Source organism: Grus americana, chromosome 32, assembly GCF_028858705.1.
Source record: "Grus americana isolate bGruAme1 chromosome 32, bGruAme1.mat, whole genome shotgun sequence".
NCBI lineage: Eukaryota > Metazoa > Chordata > Aves > Gruiformes > Gruidae > Grus > Grus americana.
This window is the reverse complement of record NC_072883.1, coordinates 249,258-264,750: the sequence shown is the minus strand read 5'-3', so window position 1 is coordinate 264,750 and position 15,493 is coordinate 249,258. Positions and strand designations below refer to the sequence as shown.

At 56.9% G+C, this 15,493-nt stretch overlaps 3 protein-coding genes across 4 annotated transcripts; all 3 read left to right on the top strand.

The window, feature by feature from the left end:
- Positions 1-428: 428 nt before the first annotated feature.
- On the top strand, positions 429-5,383 carry LOC129198358 (killer cell lectin-like receptor subfamily B member 1A). Its single transcript, XM_054807610.1, has 6 exons — positions 429-1,643; positions 2,815-2,910; positions 3,622-3,756; positions 3,941-4,095; positions 4,367-4,482; positions 4,585-5,383. Exons 1-6 carry the CDS (start codon positions 1,559-1,561, stop codon positions 4,706-4,708), a joined length of 711 nt encoding a protein of 236 aa, XP_054663585.1. The 5' UTR covers positions 429-1,558; the 3' UTR covers positions 4,709-5,383.
- Positions 5,384-7,094: 1,711 nt separating this feature from the next.
- On the top strand, positions 7,095-9,325 carry LOC129198368 (C-type lectin domain family 2 member B-like). 2 transcript variants are annotated; one of them, XM_054807636.1, is made up of 5 exons: positions 7,095-7,667; positions 8,005-8,100; positions 8,302-8,474; positions 8,767-8,867; positions 9,031-9,325. In XM_054807636.1, exons 1-5 carry the CDS (start codon positions 7,538-7,540, stop codon positions 9,143-9,145), a joined length of 615 nt encoding a protein of 204 aa, XP_054663611.1. In that variant the 5' UTR covers positions 7,095-7,537; the 3' UTR covers positions 9,146-9,325. The 2 variants fall into 2 exon arrangements, with proteins under 2 accessions (XP_054663611.1, XP_054663612.1); XM_054807637.1 differs by lacking the exon at positions 8,005-8,100.
- Positions 9,326-11,047: 1,722 nt separating this feature from the next.
- On the top strand, positions 11,048-15,327 carry LOC129198229 (killer cell lectin-like receptor subfamily B member 1A). Its single transcript, XM_054807383.1, has 6 exons — positions 11,048-12,262; positions 13,434-13,529; positions 14,241-14,375; positions 14,560-14,714; positions 14,986-15,101; positions 15,204-15,327. The coding sequence occupies exons 1-6, from the start codon at positions 12,178-12,180 to the stop codon at positions 15,325-15,327; spliced, it is 711 nt and encodes a 236-aa protein (XP_054663358.1). The 5' UTR covers positions 11,048-12,177.
- The last annotated feature ends 166 nt before the right edge of the window (positions 15,328-15,493 follow it).

The window sequence follows — 15,493 nt, the reverse complement described above, 5'->3', positions numbered from 1 at the left end:
AAGGAAAAAGGGCTCTGAGCAATGTTTGTTTGCAGCATGATGGGGGTGGCTGTGGAAATAGGGTCTGCACTGAGCTGCTTTGAGCATGGTGATGGCTGGTGTGGGCAGCTCTCACCTGGCTGCTTTTGCAGCAATGCTTGCACATTGGTTTAGCTCACATTTCCCCCACCTGACTCTATTTTTCTTTTTTTTTCCTCCCCCCACACACCACAGGGCTCCTGCCAGCATGGCCTGCAGTTCAACCTGCACTGGAGGCAGTGGGTTAAACTGGTCCCTTTAGAGCAGCCAGCATAGCTGAACATCCCCCTTCCCTGAGCTCCTTCCTGCTGCTGTTGCTGTCACAAAGAGGAACCCTGCTCAGCAGTGTGCTGGGGTGGCTGTTCCTAGCTGCAAAATTTAAAAAAAAAAAAAAAAAAAAAAACAAAAAACCAGGTTAACGAGGCTCACATTGCAAGTCTGGAGTGGTTTTGCTCTCTAGAGAAACCCCTTTCTCCTAGATGGGAATAAATACCTGATGTTTGGATGGGTCAGTAGGTCCAGAAGCATCTGCCTGCTCTTCTGGCAGGCTGGCTCTTGCCTCGCTGGGGTTGGAAGATCCTTTTCTGGGGTTTTTCAGCCCGCGTGCAGAAAGAGATGAGCAGGTCTGCCAAACCAACCACTAAATGTCACCCGGTGCCTTTGTAGCTCTGTTTTCTATAACTTTGGGGTTGTGTTTCCTTTCCCACCTTTCCTGCCCTCCAATTAGTTTAGTCGCATCCCGGTTTCCAAAGGGACAATCTGAGTGTCTCTTGGAAGTGACTTCTTGAAGAGAAGGAGTGAAGGAAGACCAAATAGATTTCTTGAGTTGTTTGGAACATTTTCCGTCCTTTCCCCTCAAAGGGCTCATTTCTAACCCTTTGTGTCCAAAGAGACTCCCAGGCTTTTTGGCACTTGCTTGCTCCACAGAGCAGAGAAACAGTGGTGTGCTCCAAACCTGGGCTGAAAAAACACTGGGCTTACAGAGAAATTGGTAACAGGGAGCAGGTGGCGATGCTGGAATAGGTTTGGGTGGGGAGTGGCAGTGACCAAGGCTGGAAAACACCTTCCAAGTGCCTGAAGGGAGGAGGTAAGGGTGGAAAGGACCTGGTTTTGTTTTATTTGCTAAGAATCACAACTCTGACGATCCTACTAGGAATATTCTGGGAGATCGCAGAGTTAAAAGTGTCTTGTTTGGGAGACTTTAGTACCTTAGAAGAATATGGCTCAGCTTTGAGTAGAAAAGGCTTCTTGCTACTATCAGATGTTTCTTCCCTTGATGTGAGCTCATTTTCCCTGGCTTAATTCAGCAGAAGCTACGTCAAGTTTCACTTTTGGGCTGGCCGGCACGTCGAACGCTCTATTTTGCAATCTTACTCTGCATGCCGAGCGTTCGGAGGCTCGCGCTTCTCCTCGCAGACCTCTCACTTGGACAGGAGCTTGCAAAGCTGAGCTGGAGGAGTGAAAAACCTCAGAGAAATCAGATTTACTGACTGCTGGGTTGCCACCGTTCGAGCGAGGTGGTCCTCTCACCTCTCCTGCTATGGCTGGGGAAATTATTTATGCTGACCTGGATGTTGGTCCCGCAAAACGCTGCAGGGAACAGCATTCACTTCCTCAGCCCGACAGTAAGTGCATCGTGGGTTTTGGGGAGTTGTTTTCCTTGTTTTTTGGGGCTGGGGTTGTGTTGGGAGACTCCCACCCTCCGGGTGGTGCAGGGAGGGGAAGGGGCCCGTGGCTGCGGTGCTGTGCTAAGGGATCTCCTCCGCTGGTTGGGATCCCTTTGGTACTTTTGTCTTGAAAGGGCTGGAGGGTTTCTTTGAACCAGGGTCACCGTTTCAGTGTGAGCCCGGGACCTGTGATGCTTAAGGGCAGCTGACATCTTTAGATAGCCTGATCCACATCTCCATACTCCTGGTCCATCTTTCCTGCGCTTGCTGTGGTGTTTCACATCTCGTTTCCTTCTTCCTCTGCCTTATTGTGGCATTTCATGCTCTTTTCCTGCTGACTCTAGTTTTGGTGTCTAGCTTATGGGAAAAAAAACCCAACAATCAAAAAACCACCATCAAAAGGTTCAATTCCTGTTCATCCCTCCTCTGGAAGGGACCTCTGCCTGGTGAGGACCTCTTCAGTCAACACGCTGCACCCTCTTTTTTGCAAGCATTCATGATTTCCACCAAGCACATCCCTTTTGATCTCAAAGAGCTGGGCAAAACCCAGCTCCTGCTGATACGAAGGTGGAACCAGATATTCTTCCTTAGCTGTTTTGTTCCTAGGTGGATAATGAACCTTAATCCCTTTGCTGGGCAAGGTGAGCTCTGGCTTTGTCCAGGAGCATCGTCCTGCCTCCTTCTCATGGAACAAGAGCCGAGGAGAGATGGGCTTCGCCCAGCCTCAAGCTCTGCAGCGAGGAGTCTACCTCCAGGCTTCCTTGAGCAGGATGGGGCTGTCCGACCCTGCTCAGATGAAGTCTGCTTGGAGAGCTCGGTCCATCCAGGTTCAGCAGTTAATGTATAATGGCTTTATAACATCCAGGCAACTCCCGATTCTTGGAGTCTTGGATGTCTGGGTAAAACCTCATCACGAGTAACTTTGCCCCAGTCCCAGTGGGATCAGTGTGAAACACAGGAGGGCGGCAGCGGTGAATCGCGGATGATCGAAGAAAGCTTTTGAACAACCAGCAGAACCACCACTGAGGGGTTTTGGGGAGAAAATAGCCCAAATCTGCACTGCAGATCTGGCTTGCCTGCTGTGTGAGTGGGGCAGTGGTTTTTCTCCTGACAACTCTTTCCCTCGCAGGATCGGGCTGTCCCCAGCGGTACCGAACTGCTCTCTGGGCCAGCTGTCTCGGAAACCTCCTCCTCGGAGTGGCGGTGTTAGCGATGGGACTTTGGCGTGAGTAGCTCTGTGTGCTGGCACGGGGACAGCCGAAGGACAGTCCAAAGCAGGGAGGGGGTCCCTGCACTGGGGGTGCTTGTGTAGGCAGCAAATCTGCTTTTTTATGATCTGCATTGGCTGCTGCACCTCAGTGCAAGGTGTGGGGAAGTGGGTTTTGGTCAGAATTTCTTAGCGCTGATAGGTGGAGGAGACTTGGCTATTTTGGTAGTCAATGAGGGGAAACCACTGGAAACTTCTCAGCTGTGGTAGAGTTACAATTTGACACCCTGTGGCTGAGCTCAGGGTGATGCAGAGCTCTGCTGAAATTAGTCTTGTGCCTGGGGTGATGTTGCTGGTGGTATCTCACGCCGCCCTGACCCACAGCACCCCCAGACCATGCCAAGCAGGTGGGAGACTGATGGATCTTGGTGAGGAGATCTGATGGATCTTGTGCTGCAGGTGAATTTGAACTCTGGGGATGGATCTGCCAGGGTTTTGGCACAGGGGTATGGAGGAAGGAGCAGAGGGATCAGGCTCGAGCTTCCCTGAGCACCGTGCCCTCCATGGGGCCAAGACATGGAAAACGCGGCTGATGCTTTCAGGATGTGGGAGCAATTTTGGGCGCAAGCTGCGAGCCGAGGCACGGTGGCTTTGTAGGGATCTGCTGTCCCTGTTGCAGGGTGGATCTGGGGCCCAGTCCCCCTCCCCTGCTCCATCCTTCCCTTGCAGTTTCAGTTTTCCACCAGCAGTTGGGGAACTCAGGAAGCCACAGAAACGTGAGCGGGAACGTAGGAGATGGCAACACCACCCTGGAGAAAGGCTGCTTGGAGCTGAGGAAAAGTCTCTGCTTGTCACAGTTGCAAGGTAACTGCCCTGGCCGTCAGGTTTCCCAGCAACTTTGAGCACCCCCAGACTGGAGAACCAAGCGAAGTTGAGGGCGTCCCCGTGTTCCTGGGGAGCAAACAGGACTTAAACACTTGTCCTTTTTGGATGGGCAGGGGACAAGGTGGCTTCTTGATGGCTGAACATGGCCCTGACTGTCTTTCAGAGGGTGAGGGGTGCAAGCTCTGCCCCACGGGCTGGATGCTGCACGGGAGCAAGTGTTACTGGGTTACCGACATGATCAAGTCGTGGAGCAAGAGCCAGGACGACTGCAGGAATCGGGGGGCCGAGCTGGTGATGCCGGGGGACCAGGAAGAGCTGGTAAAGGGACCGATGGCATCGGGGCCGTGGGACGGGTCCCAGGGCTGCACCCGAGGGGCCGGTGGCACCTGAAGAAGGGTTCAGGGCTCGCCCAGAAATCTGGGCTCAGCACCCAGCCCTGTGCCTGAGCATCCAGGGCGCCTTTGCCAGCGTCAGAGGGTGGGGGACATCGGTGGGGCTCGTTCCTGGGACGGGGGCTGTGCGGGGACGGGCTGGAGCGGGTTTGGGGATGGCACGCTGGCATCACCGCCTGCCCTCTGCCCCGCTCCAGGCTTTCCTAAACAAAATCCTGCAGAAACCCGGACGCTACCTCTGGATCGGCCTCTCCATCCCCTCCGCCGGGAAGGGCTGGACCTGGCTGAACGGCTCCCGCCTGGACCAGAGCCGGTGAGTGAGTGTTTTGGGGAGGGATGGGTGTTGGGGTGGGCACCTCCACCGTCACCCGAGGGACCCTGGTGCTGTGACGTGGGCTCCCTCCTGCACCCGCAGGTTCCCGTTGAGCCCCTGGGATGAAGGCAGAAGGTGCGGGGTGCTGAGGGGGGACAGATTCGTCTCCGAAAACTGCAGCTCGGGATTGCAGGGGATCTGCCAGAAAGAAGCCACCCAGCTCTGAGCCGGGGGGGCCACAAGCTGGTCTGTGGCCGGGAGAGACGCTCGGGGACGGGCCACGATCAGGCCCTCGGTGGGGGAATACGGGAGCTGTTGTGCAACGACCAGATTAATAATGCGCAAATTAATAATGACATTAGCTGGGCTCTGTTGTGTGGTGTTTTCAAGCAAGTTTGTTAACGGGGGAGGCTGGAAAGTGCATCCTTCTGTACCAGATAAACTTCCCGCCCTTGTGCCCGTCCCTTTCTGCCCACCAGCACTTACCCCTGGACCTGCCTCACCCTTCCAGGGCTCCAGGGCACACACCAGGGCCCCCCTCCGACCCCCTGGGGAGGTGCCTTTGGGATTTCTACCCGTGCCAGCGTCCCCTTCAATCTTCCTCCTGGACCGTCCTCATCCTCAGGTTGTGCTTTCACCCCAGGCACAGCACAAGTAACCCAGGAGGTGGCCCGTACCCGGAAGGGACTGACAGACGGCAGAGGAGAGGGATGCTTGTGGCAGCATTGCAAAGGCAGAGAGGAAGTGCAGCGGTGAGAGCGTTAGGGTTAAAAAGGAAAAAAAGAGGGCAGGGGATTAAAAAAAGCAACCCCAAACTAAACCCCTAGCAAGCGAGCTCGCCACAAGGCAGTACTCGGTCCAGAATCCAAGGAGGGCAAACAGCCGGACCCTACTGAGCTGAGCGGAGGTGGGGACAGGGGACACGGGGACGGGTGCAAGTCTAAGCCACGGCTGCCACATGGTGGTGATGGCGGAAGAGCCGAGAGCCTTTCCCTACAGCGTAACCTCCAAAACCAGGGTTTCCCCAGCTCAGAGCAAGCGTGGAAGCTCGGTGGGACTGCCCCGTGGCATTGCGCCGCCTCCCGTCCTCGCTGCGTGAACACAGCTGTCTGAACTGGGACGCGTGAGGATGGATGGACTGGGAGCACTGGGAAGGGGCCATTTGCGGCAGCCCTGACGCCCGCCCTTCCGCGTCGCTGTGCCATCGCTGCCTTCGCAGGGGATGCGGTGAGGATTCTTCACCCACCATGAAGCACAAGCCGGGGTGAAAGCTTCACGGAAAGGGGGTGGGAGAGCGTCATGCGGTGGGAGGTTTGGGCTGGACCTGGGTGAAGTGAGTTTGGACTTGAGCTTAATTCTCGATTCCAGAGATCGCTGTGCTCAATCCAAGCGAGAGGGGAATTCTCGAGCGGGGAAACCGTACAATGACTTGCTGAAACTGTTAGTGCTGCTCGAGCTCATGCCTTTACCTGGCCTCATCTCCTAGTGTGGTGTATTACAGCATGGAAAAAACAAACGAGCTTTCCAGGTCGCTAACGATCACGCTAGCTGTAAAGATGGAGCAGAGAAACCGCTCTTGATGCTGATCATATCTAAGCAATGGCTTCATGACTCGCTCCTGCTGTACCCCAAAAGAATCCAACCTGGGGGCGTCTTGTAAACACCAGCGGGTATAAACGTGCAGTCCCCTCGTTAACACGTACTAACTCACAGCAGGCGCTGCGGCGGGATTTTACTGCGGATGTCGGCCCGCAAAGCCAGCCGTGTGCCGGGCTGCGTGTCCAGCAGCGGGTCGAGGGGGGGATTCTGCCCCTCTGCTCCGCTCTGGGGAGACCCCCCCGCAGTGCCGCGTCCAGCTCGGGGGTCCCCAGGACAAGCTGCTCTCCCCCTGGAGCGGGTGCTGCTGCAGGAGCCCCAGAGCAGCTGGAAGCAGCCGTGGGCGTTGGGGACGAACCCGACCGGGACGGAGAGTGAACAAACCTCGCCGTGTCCCCGCTGAGAGGGGTCACGCGGCGGAAGTTTTCCTTAGCAAAGGAGCAGATCGAGACGCAGCCCTGCGCTTCGTATTGGCTGTCTCTCCCGCCACTCTCTCCTACCTGAGCGCTGATTGGTCGGAGCAGTGGGCGGAGCTGTTCTCGTTTCTCTCTGTGCCACTCGGTGTTTGGAGCTGGCTGAGGCGGCGGCGGCAGAGGTAGGGGAGAAAGAGAGAGCGAGAGAACGAGAGAGCGGGGAGCAGCCGTGGTGAGGGGAGCTTGGCGGGCTCTTCGTCCCCTCGGCGCTCCCCGTGTCCGCCATTTCCCAGAGCGGCTGTCTCTGGTCCCCTGCTGTCCCCTCAGGGCCGTGGGTCGGAAGGAGCCTGTTCCCCCGCAGCTGCGGCTGGGTTTCATTTCTCTCTAGGACAGGAGGGGCGCTGCGGAGCCTGGCCCGGCCCTGCCTGGCCCTGCGGCTGCCCAAGAGGCCCAGCCCGTACCCCCGTAGGAAGCTGTACGGTGTTTGTGTGAACTTCCCCTTTTCTGTGGGAGTTGGTGGTTTCCTCCCCCCGAGGCCCTTTTGGGGAGCAGCTGCTCGTGGTTCTCCCGGCAGGGAGCTGGCCCCTTGTCATCAACAAAACCAGCAACAACGTCGGTGGTTTTTGAAAGGCTGCAGGCGCTGCCAGGGCAGGGGCTGCTTTGTACAACGTGCGCAAGCAGCTCTGGGGGGAACAGTCCCGTCCCCTTGTGCCAGCTGAGCCCGTTTTGCAGCTTTCTGTGCCAGCAGCTGGCAGTTTGCAGGCGTTGGCATTTGTGGTGGAGCGGGGGGGGGCTGAGGGGTGGGCAGGGGGGTGCCCCCAGCCAGCGAGTGCCTTGCGGCCGGTGTGGGCAGGGTGCTGGGCAGGGTGCTGGCTCTGCCGGGGACCGAGGGTCGGTCCCTGAGCTCGGTGATGCTGCGTGCTGGGGACAGGCTGCAGTGTCAGGGGGGAGCAGGGACAGGGCAGGACTGTGCTGGTGTTTCAAACCAAGTGCTGACAGCTGTCAGGCCACAGAATTAAACGTCCCTGATCTGCTGCATCAGTGCCATGTGCTCTGCAACCTCCCAACAGGACAACAACAGCTGTGGTGGTAAAGCTGCATCCCAGGCTGGCATGGTACCCCCCCACCCAGAGGTGCCTGGGCATAGAGGCGAAAGGACACACAGAAGAGCTCTGGGTGAGTGCAGGGCCACCGCTGTGGGCTGTAGGGAGGGCACAATGTCTCGGTGGTGGTGTCACCCCAGGAGGCCTGGGGCTGGCAAGTGTGAGGCTTCTTCCAGCTGTCTGGGAAAGGCCTGGTCTTGTGCTCAGTTCCCATCGGGTGGTCTGTAGCAGCCCCCCCCCCCCCCCCCCCACATCTCCATCTGTCTGGCAGCTCTCCTGCTGCAGGCTGTCCCCTGGGGTTCCCTCCTGCGTTCCCTGGGCAGCTCGTGTTGGGGACGGCAGGGATGCAAGGGCCGTGCCTGCTCTGGGACAGCGCCGTCCTCACTGCGAGTGGCTTTTTCCTCCTGCAGGCAGGTGCTGCGCTCTCCCTCCAGCGTATGGCCTGGTGGTGGCTGTGCTCGTGGCTGTGATCCTGGCTTTGGCCGCTGCTCTTGCTGTACAGTCGGGTAAGGGAGGAGCGGCTGCCTCCGTCCCGCCCCTGGGCACAGAACCGTGTGCCTGCTCCCTCTCGTTCCCTGGCAGCAAATTGGGGATCCCTGTGGGGGGAGCCCGGGGCTGCCTCCTTCCCTGCCCCACGCAGCTGTGTCCCCTGCTCCCTGTGGAGGGGAATCCTCTGACCTTCTTCCCTTCTCCTCTTCCCTCCACAGCAGGCAGATGTGAAGGTCATCTAGCTCCGGTGCTGGGTTGTCCTGACAACTGGGTTGGGTACCGCAACGTCTGCTACTGCCTCTCGACGGAGGAGGGGAGCTGGGTGTGGAGCCAGGAGCAGTGCTCCTTGCGTGGGGCCTCGCTGGCTGTGCTCCAGAGGGAGTGGGAAATGGTGAGTGGGGGGCTGTTGTGGCTGCAGGGTGGGGGTGTGAAGGAAGGGGGGTTCCTGGGTTGGGTGCAGACCCTGGGTGTGGAGCCCGGGGCTGGTGAGCTCGTTCAGAAGCGCTGGAGTCTGTTGGAGCAGCCGTTGGGAGGGAGCTGCTGCCATCCCAGGGGCAGTGGTGGTGGTGGTGTGGGGCTGGGGCTGCCTGCCAGGCTGGCAGGGACCTGCGTGGGGCCGGGACAGTGAGTGGCGTGGGGCCAGCAGCAGCTCCTGAGTGTTGGCTTCTCTCTTTCCTACCCAGGAGTTTCTCTCGCGCCTCAAAGGCAAAGATGATTTCTGGCTTGGGCTGCGGAGACAGGACGAGCGCCTGGAGTGGGTGGATGGCAGCAGCTTCACCCAGATGTGAGTCCCGTGTGGAGACGGTCCTGCAGTGGGACGGGCAGGGGCCTGGTGGGACGTGTCTGCTGGGACTGTCCCTTGCAGGCAGCCCTTGTCCCCTCCCGGTGCCTGAGGGGACAACCGTCAACCCGATGGGTACCAGCGGTGTCATTGCTTCCTGTTGCAGGATCCTGGTGCGGGGCCAAGGAGCGTGTCTGTATTTGAACGACAATGCTGTCGGGAGTTCAAGCTGCTCACAGCAACGGCCATATATCTGCAGCAAGCCCCAAGCTCAGAGTTGACAAAGACCTTCATGCTGAGCACTCACAGCATCACCTTGTCCACCAGCACAGGCAGGGACTGGCCAGGTGGGGAGGCAAGCACAGAGCCCCGACGTGAGCAGGGGTGTGCGAGGGCCGCTGAGGGAGGTTTCAGTCCAGGCAGCCCTTTTGGGGCTGGCACCTTTGGCCTGGGAGCAGGGGCTCGACGTTTGGAGTTTGGAGGCTGGACACTGGTTGGCAGTGAGAGGGCGTAGGGATGTTCTTGCCTCAGCTGCTGGTTCGGGGTGCTCCTGGTCTCGGTAACAACTCGCTGCCAGGTCTCAGGGAGCTGAACCTGCAGGAAGAGGAGACATCGTGGAAGCTGACGTGTGCCTGGCTGGGCTGGGACCTCAAGCACGGAACAAGTGGTTTTTCTCCTTGTGTGACCACCCCAGAACTCTTTCTTCTCGTGCGATTCAGTCACACCCGCTTTTGTGCGGTAGGGACAGAGCTCGAGCAGCTGCTGCCAGAGGAGATGGGCGCAGAGCTCTGCGGAGTTCCCTGGCACAGAGCTGGGCGGCTCTGGTGTGTCAGCTGTGCTGTTACTCCTATTTTAGTACTCTGCTGTGCATTAAACCATTGTAAATTCCCAGGAGTGTCCCTTCTATTCCCGAAGGCACCTGTTGAAGGCAGCCCTGTCCCTTCCCCTCCTCGCCCCTGGGTGCAATTTCCATCCTGGCTTTTGGAGCAGCGCTGGCTCTGCCCGATGCCCAGGCGAGTCCTGGGGCTGCCCCCGGGCTGTGCTCTGCTGAAAGGCACCCTCCCTGCCCGTCCCACCTTGCTTTCCTGCCTACGGGGTCTCTCAGGGCCCCCCAAATCCTGCCCCCCCTGGAGCAGGTGCTGCTGCAGGAGCCCCAGCAGCAGCTGGAAGCAGCTGTGGGCGTTGGGGACCCAGTTTGGGGTTCAGATGGCAGCGAGGATGGGTGAGGAGTGCTGTTTGTTGGGGCACTGCCACCTCGGGTTCCTTTGGCTCGCCCTTTCTGAGCTGGGGAACCCTGTTTGTGGAGGTTTCTGCCATGGGGACAGGCTCTTCTCTCCCTCCCCCTGGTTTCTTCCTAATTCCTTTCTTGTTTTTTTCTCCTTTACCTAACTTAGCTCTCGCACCGCTACGCTTCCTCTCCGCCTTTGCCTCTGTCAAGGATGACAGTGCAGCTAGAAGAGCCATAATCCCCCGCGTTAGAGCAGGCGCAGGCTGTGGTGAGTGAGGAGTGGGAAATGCAGGAGCACATCCCCATTTTTGAGGTGCCTTTTTTTTTTTCCCCCCACTGGGGCAAGGTCACTCAGGCTTTTTGGCTGCAGCGCCTCTAGAATTACCTCGGTGGATGATGCGGCAGCCATCACAGGCTGCCCTTCTCATCGCCACATTTCCGTTTTCATGCTGTTAACCCCAGCCACCCCCTTTCTCATAAGGGACAGGGCAAAATTTACCTGATAGGGCCTCAGAGCTCTTCAAAGGAAGGAAAAAGGGCTCTGAGCAATGTTTGTTTGCAGCATGATGGGGGTGGCTGTGGAAATAGGGTCTGCACTGAGCTGCTTTGAGCATGGTGATGGCTGGTGTGGGCAGCTCTCACCTGGCTGCTTTTGCAGCAATGCTTGCACATTGGTTTAGCTCACATTTCCCCCACCTGACTCTATTTTTCTTTTTTTTTCCTCCCCCCACACACCACAGGGCTCCTGCCAGCATGGCCTGCAGTTCAACCTGCACTGGAGGCAGTGGGTTAAACTGGTCCCTTTAGAGCAGCCAGCATAGCTGAACATCCCCCTTCCCTGAGCTCCTTCCTGCTGCTGTTGCTGTCACAAAGAGGAACCCTGCTCAGCAGTGTGCTGGGGTGGCTGTTCCTAGCTGCAAAATTTAAAAAAAAAAAAAAAAAAAAAAACAAAAAACCAGGTTAACGAGGCTCACATTGCAAGTCTGGAGTGGTTTTGCTCTCTAGAGAAACCCCTTTCTCCTAGATGGGAATAAATACCTGATGTTTGGATGGGTCAGTAGGTCCAGAAGCATCTGCCTGCTCTTCTGGCAGGCTGGCTCTTGCCTCGCTGGGGTTGGAAGATCCTTTTCTGGGGTTTTTCAGCCCGCGTGCAGAAAGAGATGAGCAGGTCTGCCAAACCAACCACTAAATGTCACCCGGTGCCTTTGTAGCTCTGTTTTCTATAACTTTGGGGTTGTGTTTCCTTTCCCACCTTTCCTGCCCTCCAATTAGTTTAGTCGCATCCCGGTTTCCAAAGGGACAATCTGAGTGTCTCTTGGAAGTGACTTCTTGAAGAGAAGGAGTGAAGGAAGACCAAATAGATTTCTTGAGTTGTTTGGAACATTTTCCGTCCTTTCCCCTCAAAGGGCTCATTTCTAACCCTTTGTGTCCAAAGAGACTCCCAGGCTTTTTGGCACTTGCTTGCTCCACAGAGCAGAGAAACAGTGGTGTGCTCCAAACCTGGGCTGAAAAAACACTGGGCTTACAGAGAAATTGGTAACAGGGAGCAGGTGGCGATGCTGGAATAGGTTTGGGTGGGGAGTGGCAGTGACCAAGGCTGGAAAACACCTTCCAAGTGCCTGAAGGGAGGAGGTAAGGGTGGAAAGGACCTGGTTTTGTTTTATTTGCTAAGAATCACAACTCTGACGATCCTACTAGGAATATTCTGGGAGATCGCAGAGTTAAAAGTGTCTTGTTTGGGAGACTTTAGTACCTTAGAAGAATATGGCTCAGCTTTGAGTAGAAAAGGCTTCTTGCTACTATCAGATGTTTCTTCCCTTGATGTGAGCTCATTTTCCCTGGCTTAATTCAGCAGAAGCTACGTCAAGTTTCACTTTTGGGCTGGCCGGCACGTCGAACGCTCTATTTTGCAATCTTACTCTGCATGCCGAGCGTTCGGAGGCTCGCGCTTCTCCTCGCAGACCTCTCACTTGGACAGGAGCTTGCAAAGCTGAGCTGGAGGAGTGAAAAACCTCAGAGAAATCAGATTTACTGACTGCTGGGTTGCCACCGTTCGAGCGAGGTGGTCCTCTCACCTCTCCTGCTATGGCTGGGGAAATTATTTATGCTGACCTGGATGTTGGTCCCGCAAAACGCTGCAGGGAACAGCATTCACTTCCTCAGCCCGACAGTAAGTGCATCGTGGGTTTTGGGGAGTTGTTTTCCTTGTTTTTTGGGGCTGGGGTTGTGTTGGGAGACTCCCACCCTCCGGGTGGTGCAGGGAGGGGAAGGGGCCCGTGGCTGCGGTGCTGTGCTAAGGGATCTCCTCCGCTGGTTGGGATCCCTTTGGTACTTTTGTCTTGAAAGGGCTGGAGGGTTTCTTTGAACCAGGGTCACCGTTTCAGTGTGAGCCCGGGACCTGTGATGCTTAAGGGCAGCTGACATCTTTAGATAGCCTGATCCACATCTCCATACTCCTGGTCCATCTTTCCTGCGCTTGCTGTGGTGTTTCACATCTCGTTTCCTTCTTCCTCTGCCTTATTGTGGCATTTCATGCTCTTTTCCTGCTGACTCTAGTTTTGGTGTCTAGCTTATGGGAAAAAAAACCCAACAATCAAAAAACCACCATCAAAAGGTTCAATTCCTGTTCATCCCTCCTCTGGAAGGGACCTCTGCCTGGTGAGGACCTCTTCAGTCAACACGCTGCACCCTCTTTTTTGCAAGCATTCATGATTTCCACCAAGCACATCCCTTTTGATCTCAAAGAGCTGGGCAAAACCCAGCTCCTGCTGATACGAAGGTGGAACCAGATATTCTTCCTTAGCTGTTTTGTTCCTAGGTGGATAATGAACCTTAATCCCTTTGCTGGGCAAGGTGAGCTCTGGCTTTGTCCAGGAGCATCGTCCTGCCTCCTTCTCATGGAACAAGAGCCGAGGAGAGATGGGCTTCGCCCAGCCTCAAGCTCTGCAGCGAGGAGTCTACCTCCAGGCTTCCTTGAGCAGGATGGGGCTGTCCGACCCTGCTCAGATGAAGTCTGCTTGGAGAGCTCGGTCCATCCAGGTTCAGCAGTTAATGTATAATGGCTTTATAACATCCAGGCAACTCCCGATTCTTGGAGTCTTGGATGTCTGGGTAAAACCTCATCACGAGTAACTTTGCCCCAGTCCCAGTGGGATCAGTGTGAAACACAGGAGGGCGGCAGCGGTGAATCGCGGATGATCGAAGAAAGCTTTTGAACAACCAGCAGAACCACCACTGAGGGGTTTTGGGGAGAAAATAGCCCAAATCTGCACTGCAGATCTGGCTTGCCTGCTGTGTGAGTGGGGCAGTGGTTTTTCTCCTGACAACTCTTTCCCTCGCAGGATCGGGCTGTCCCCAGCGGTACCGAACTGCTCTCTGGGCCAGCTGTCTCGGAAACCTCCTCCTCGGAGTGGCGGTGTTAGCGATGGGACTTTGGCGTGAGTAGCTCTGTGTGCTGGCACGGGGACAGCCGAAGGACAGTCCAAAGCAGGGAGGGGGTCCCTGCACTGGGGGTGCTTGTGTAGGCAGCAAATCTGCTTTTTTATGATCTGCATTGGCTGCTGCACCTCAGTGCAAGGTGTGGGGAAGTGGGTTTTGGTCAGAATTTCTTAGCGCTGATAGGTGGAGGAGACTTGGCTATTTTGGTAGTCAATGAGGGGAAACCACTGGAAACTTCTCAGCTGTGGTAGAGTTACAATTTGACACCCTGTGGCTGAGCTCAGGGTGATGCAGAGCTCTGCTGAAATTAGTCTTGTGCCTGGGGTGATGTTGCTGGTGGTATCTCACGCCGCCCTGACCCACAGCACCCCCAGACCATGCCAAGCAGGTGGGAGACTGATGGATCTTGGTGAGGAGATCTGATGGATCTTGTGCTGCAGGTGAATTTGAACTCTGGGGATGGATCTGCCAGGGTTTTGGCACAGGGGTATGGAGGAAGGAGCAGAGGGATCAGGCTCGAGCTTCCCTGAGCACCGTGCCCTCCATGGGGCCAAGACATGGAAAACGCGGCTGATGCTTTCAGGATGTGGGAGCAATTTTGGGCGCAAGCTGCGAGCCGAGGCACGGTGGCTTTGTAGGGATCTGCTGTCCCTGTTGCAGGGTGGATCTGGGGCCCAGTCCCCCTCCCCTGCTCCATCCTTCCCTTGCAGTTTCAGTTTTCCACCAGCAGTTGGGGAACTCAGGAAGCCACAGAAACGTGAGCGGGAACGTAGGAGATGGCAACACCACCCTGGAGAAAGGCTGCTTGGAGCTGAGGAAAAGTCTCTGCTTGTCACAGTTGCAAGGTAACTGCCCTGGCCGTCAGGTTTCCCAGCAACTTTGAGCACCCCCAGACTGGAGAACCAAGCGAAGTTGAGGGCGTCCCCGTGTTCCTGGGGAGCAAACAGGACTTAAACACTTGTCCTTTTTGGATGGGCAGGGGACAAGGTGGCTTCTTGATGGCTGAACATGGCCCTGACTGTCTTTCAGAGGGTGAGGGGTGCAAGCTCTGCCCCACGGGCTGGATGCTGCACGGGAGCAAGTGTTACTGGGTTACCGACATGATCAAGTCGTGGAGCAAGAGCCAGGACGACTGCAGGAATCGGGGGGCCGAGCTGGTGATGCCGGGGGACCAGGAAGAGCTGGTAAAGGGACCGATGGCATCGGGGCCGTGGGACGGGTCCCAGGGCTGCACCCGAGGGGCCGGTGGCACCTGAAGAAGGGTTCAGGGCTCGCCCAGAAATCTGGGCTCAGCACCCAGCCCTGTGCCTGAGCATCCAGGGCGCCTTTGCCAGCGTCAGAGGGTGGGGGACATCGGTGGGGCTCGTTCCTGGGACGGGGGCTGTGCGGGGACGGGCTGGAGCGGGTTTGGGGATGGCACGCTGGCATCACCGCCTGCCCTCTGCCCCGCTCCAGGCTTTCCTAAACAAAATCCTGCAGAAACCCAAACGCTACTTCTGGATCGGCCTCTCCATCCCCTCCGCCGGGAAGGGCTGGACCTGGCTGAACGGCTCCCGCCTGGACCAGAGCCGGTGAGTGAGTGTTTTGGGGAGGGATGGGTGTTGGGGTGGGCACCTCCACCGTCACCCGAGGGACCCTGGTGCTGTGACGTGGGCTCCCTCCTGCACCCGCAGGTTCCCGTTGAGCCCCTGGGATGAAGGCAGAAGGTGCGGGGTGCTGAGGGGGGACAGGATCATCTCCGAAAACTGCAGCTCGGGATTGCAGGGGATCTGCCAGAAAGAAGCCACCCAGCTCTGAGCCGGGGGGGCCACAAGCTGGTCTGTGGCCGGGAGAGACGCTCGGGGACGGGCCACGATCAGGCCCTCGGTGGGGGAATACGGGAGCTGTTGTGCAACGACCAGATTAATAATGCGCAAATTAATAATGACATTAGCTGGGCTCTGTTGTGTGGTGTTTTCAAGCA

Excerpts from the sequence above, each read along its gene's own strand:
- LOC129198358 (XM_054807610.1), top strand. The coding sequence starts at position 1,559 with ATGGCTGGGGAAATTATTTATGCTGACCTGGATGTTGGTCCCGCAAAA. Across the intron at positions 2,911-3,621 it reads GTTAGCGATGGGACTTTGGC|TTTCAGTTTTCCACCAGCAG; the intron begins GTGAGTAGCTCT and ends CTTCCCTTGCAG. Across the intron at positions 4,096-4,366 it reads CGGGGGACCAGGAAGAGCTG|GCTTTCCTAAACAAAATCCT; the intron begins GTAAAGGGACCG and ends GCCCCGCTCCAG.
- LOC129198368 (XM_054807636.1), top strand. The coding sequence starts at position 7,538 with ATGTGCTCTGCAACCTCCCAACAGGACAACAACAGCTGTGGTGGTAAA. Across the intron at positions 8,101-8,301 it reads TGCTCTTGCTGTACAGTCGG|CAGGCAGATGTGAAGGTCAT; the intron begins GTAAGGGAGGAG and ends TTCCCTCCACAG. Across the intron at positions 8,868-9,030 it reads GGCAGCAGCTTCACCCAGAT|GATCCTGGTGCGGGGCCAAG; the intron begins GTGAGTCCCGTG and ends TTCCTGTTGCAG.
- LOC129198229 (XM_054807383.1), top strand. The coding sequence starts at position 12,178 with ATGGCTGGGGAAATTATTTATGCTGACCTGGATGTTGGTCCCGCAAAA. Across the intron at positions 12,263-13,433 it reads TTCACTTCCTCAGCCCGACA|GATCGGGCTGTCCCCAGCGG; the intron begins GTAAGTGCATCG and ends TTTCCCTCGCAG. Across the intron at positions 14,376-14,559 it reads CTGCTTGTCACAGTTGCAAG|AGGGTGAGGGGTGCAAGCTC; the intron begins GTAACTGCCCTG and ends ACTGTCTTTCAG.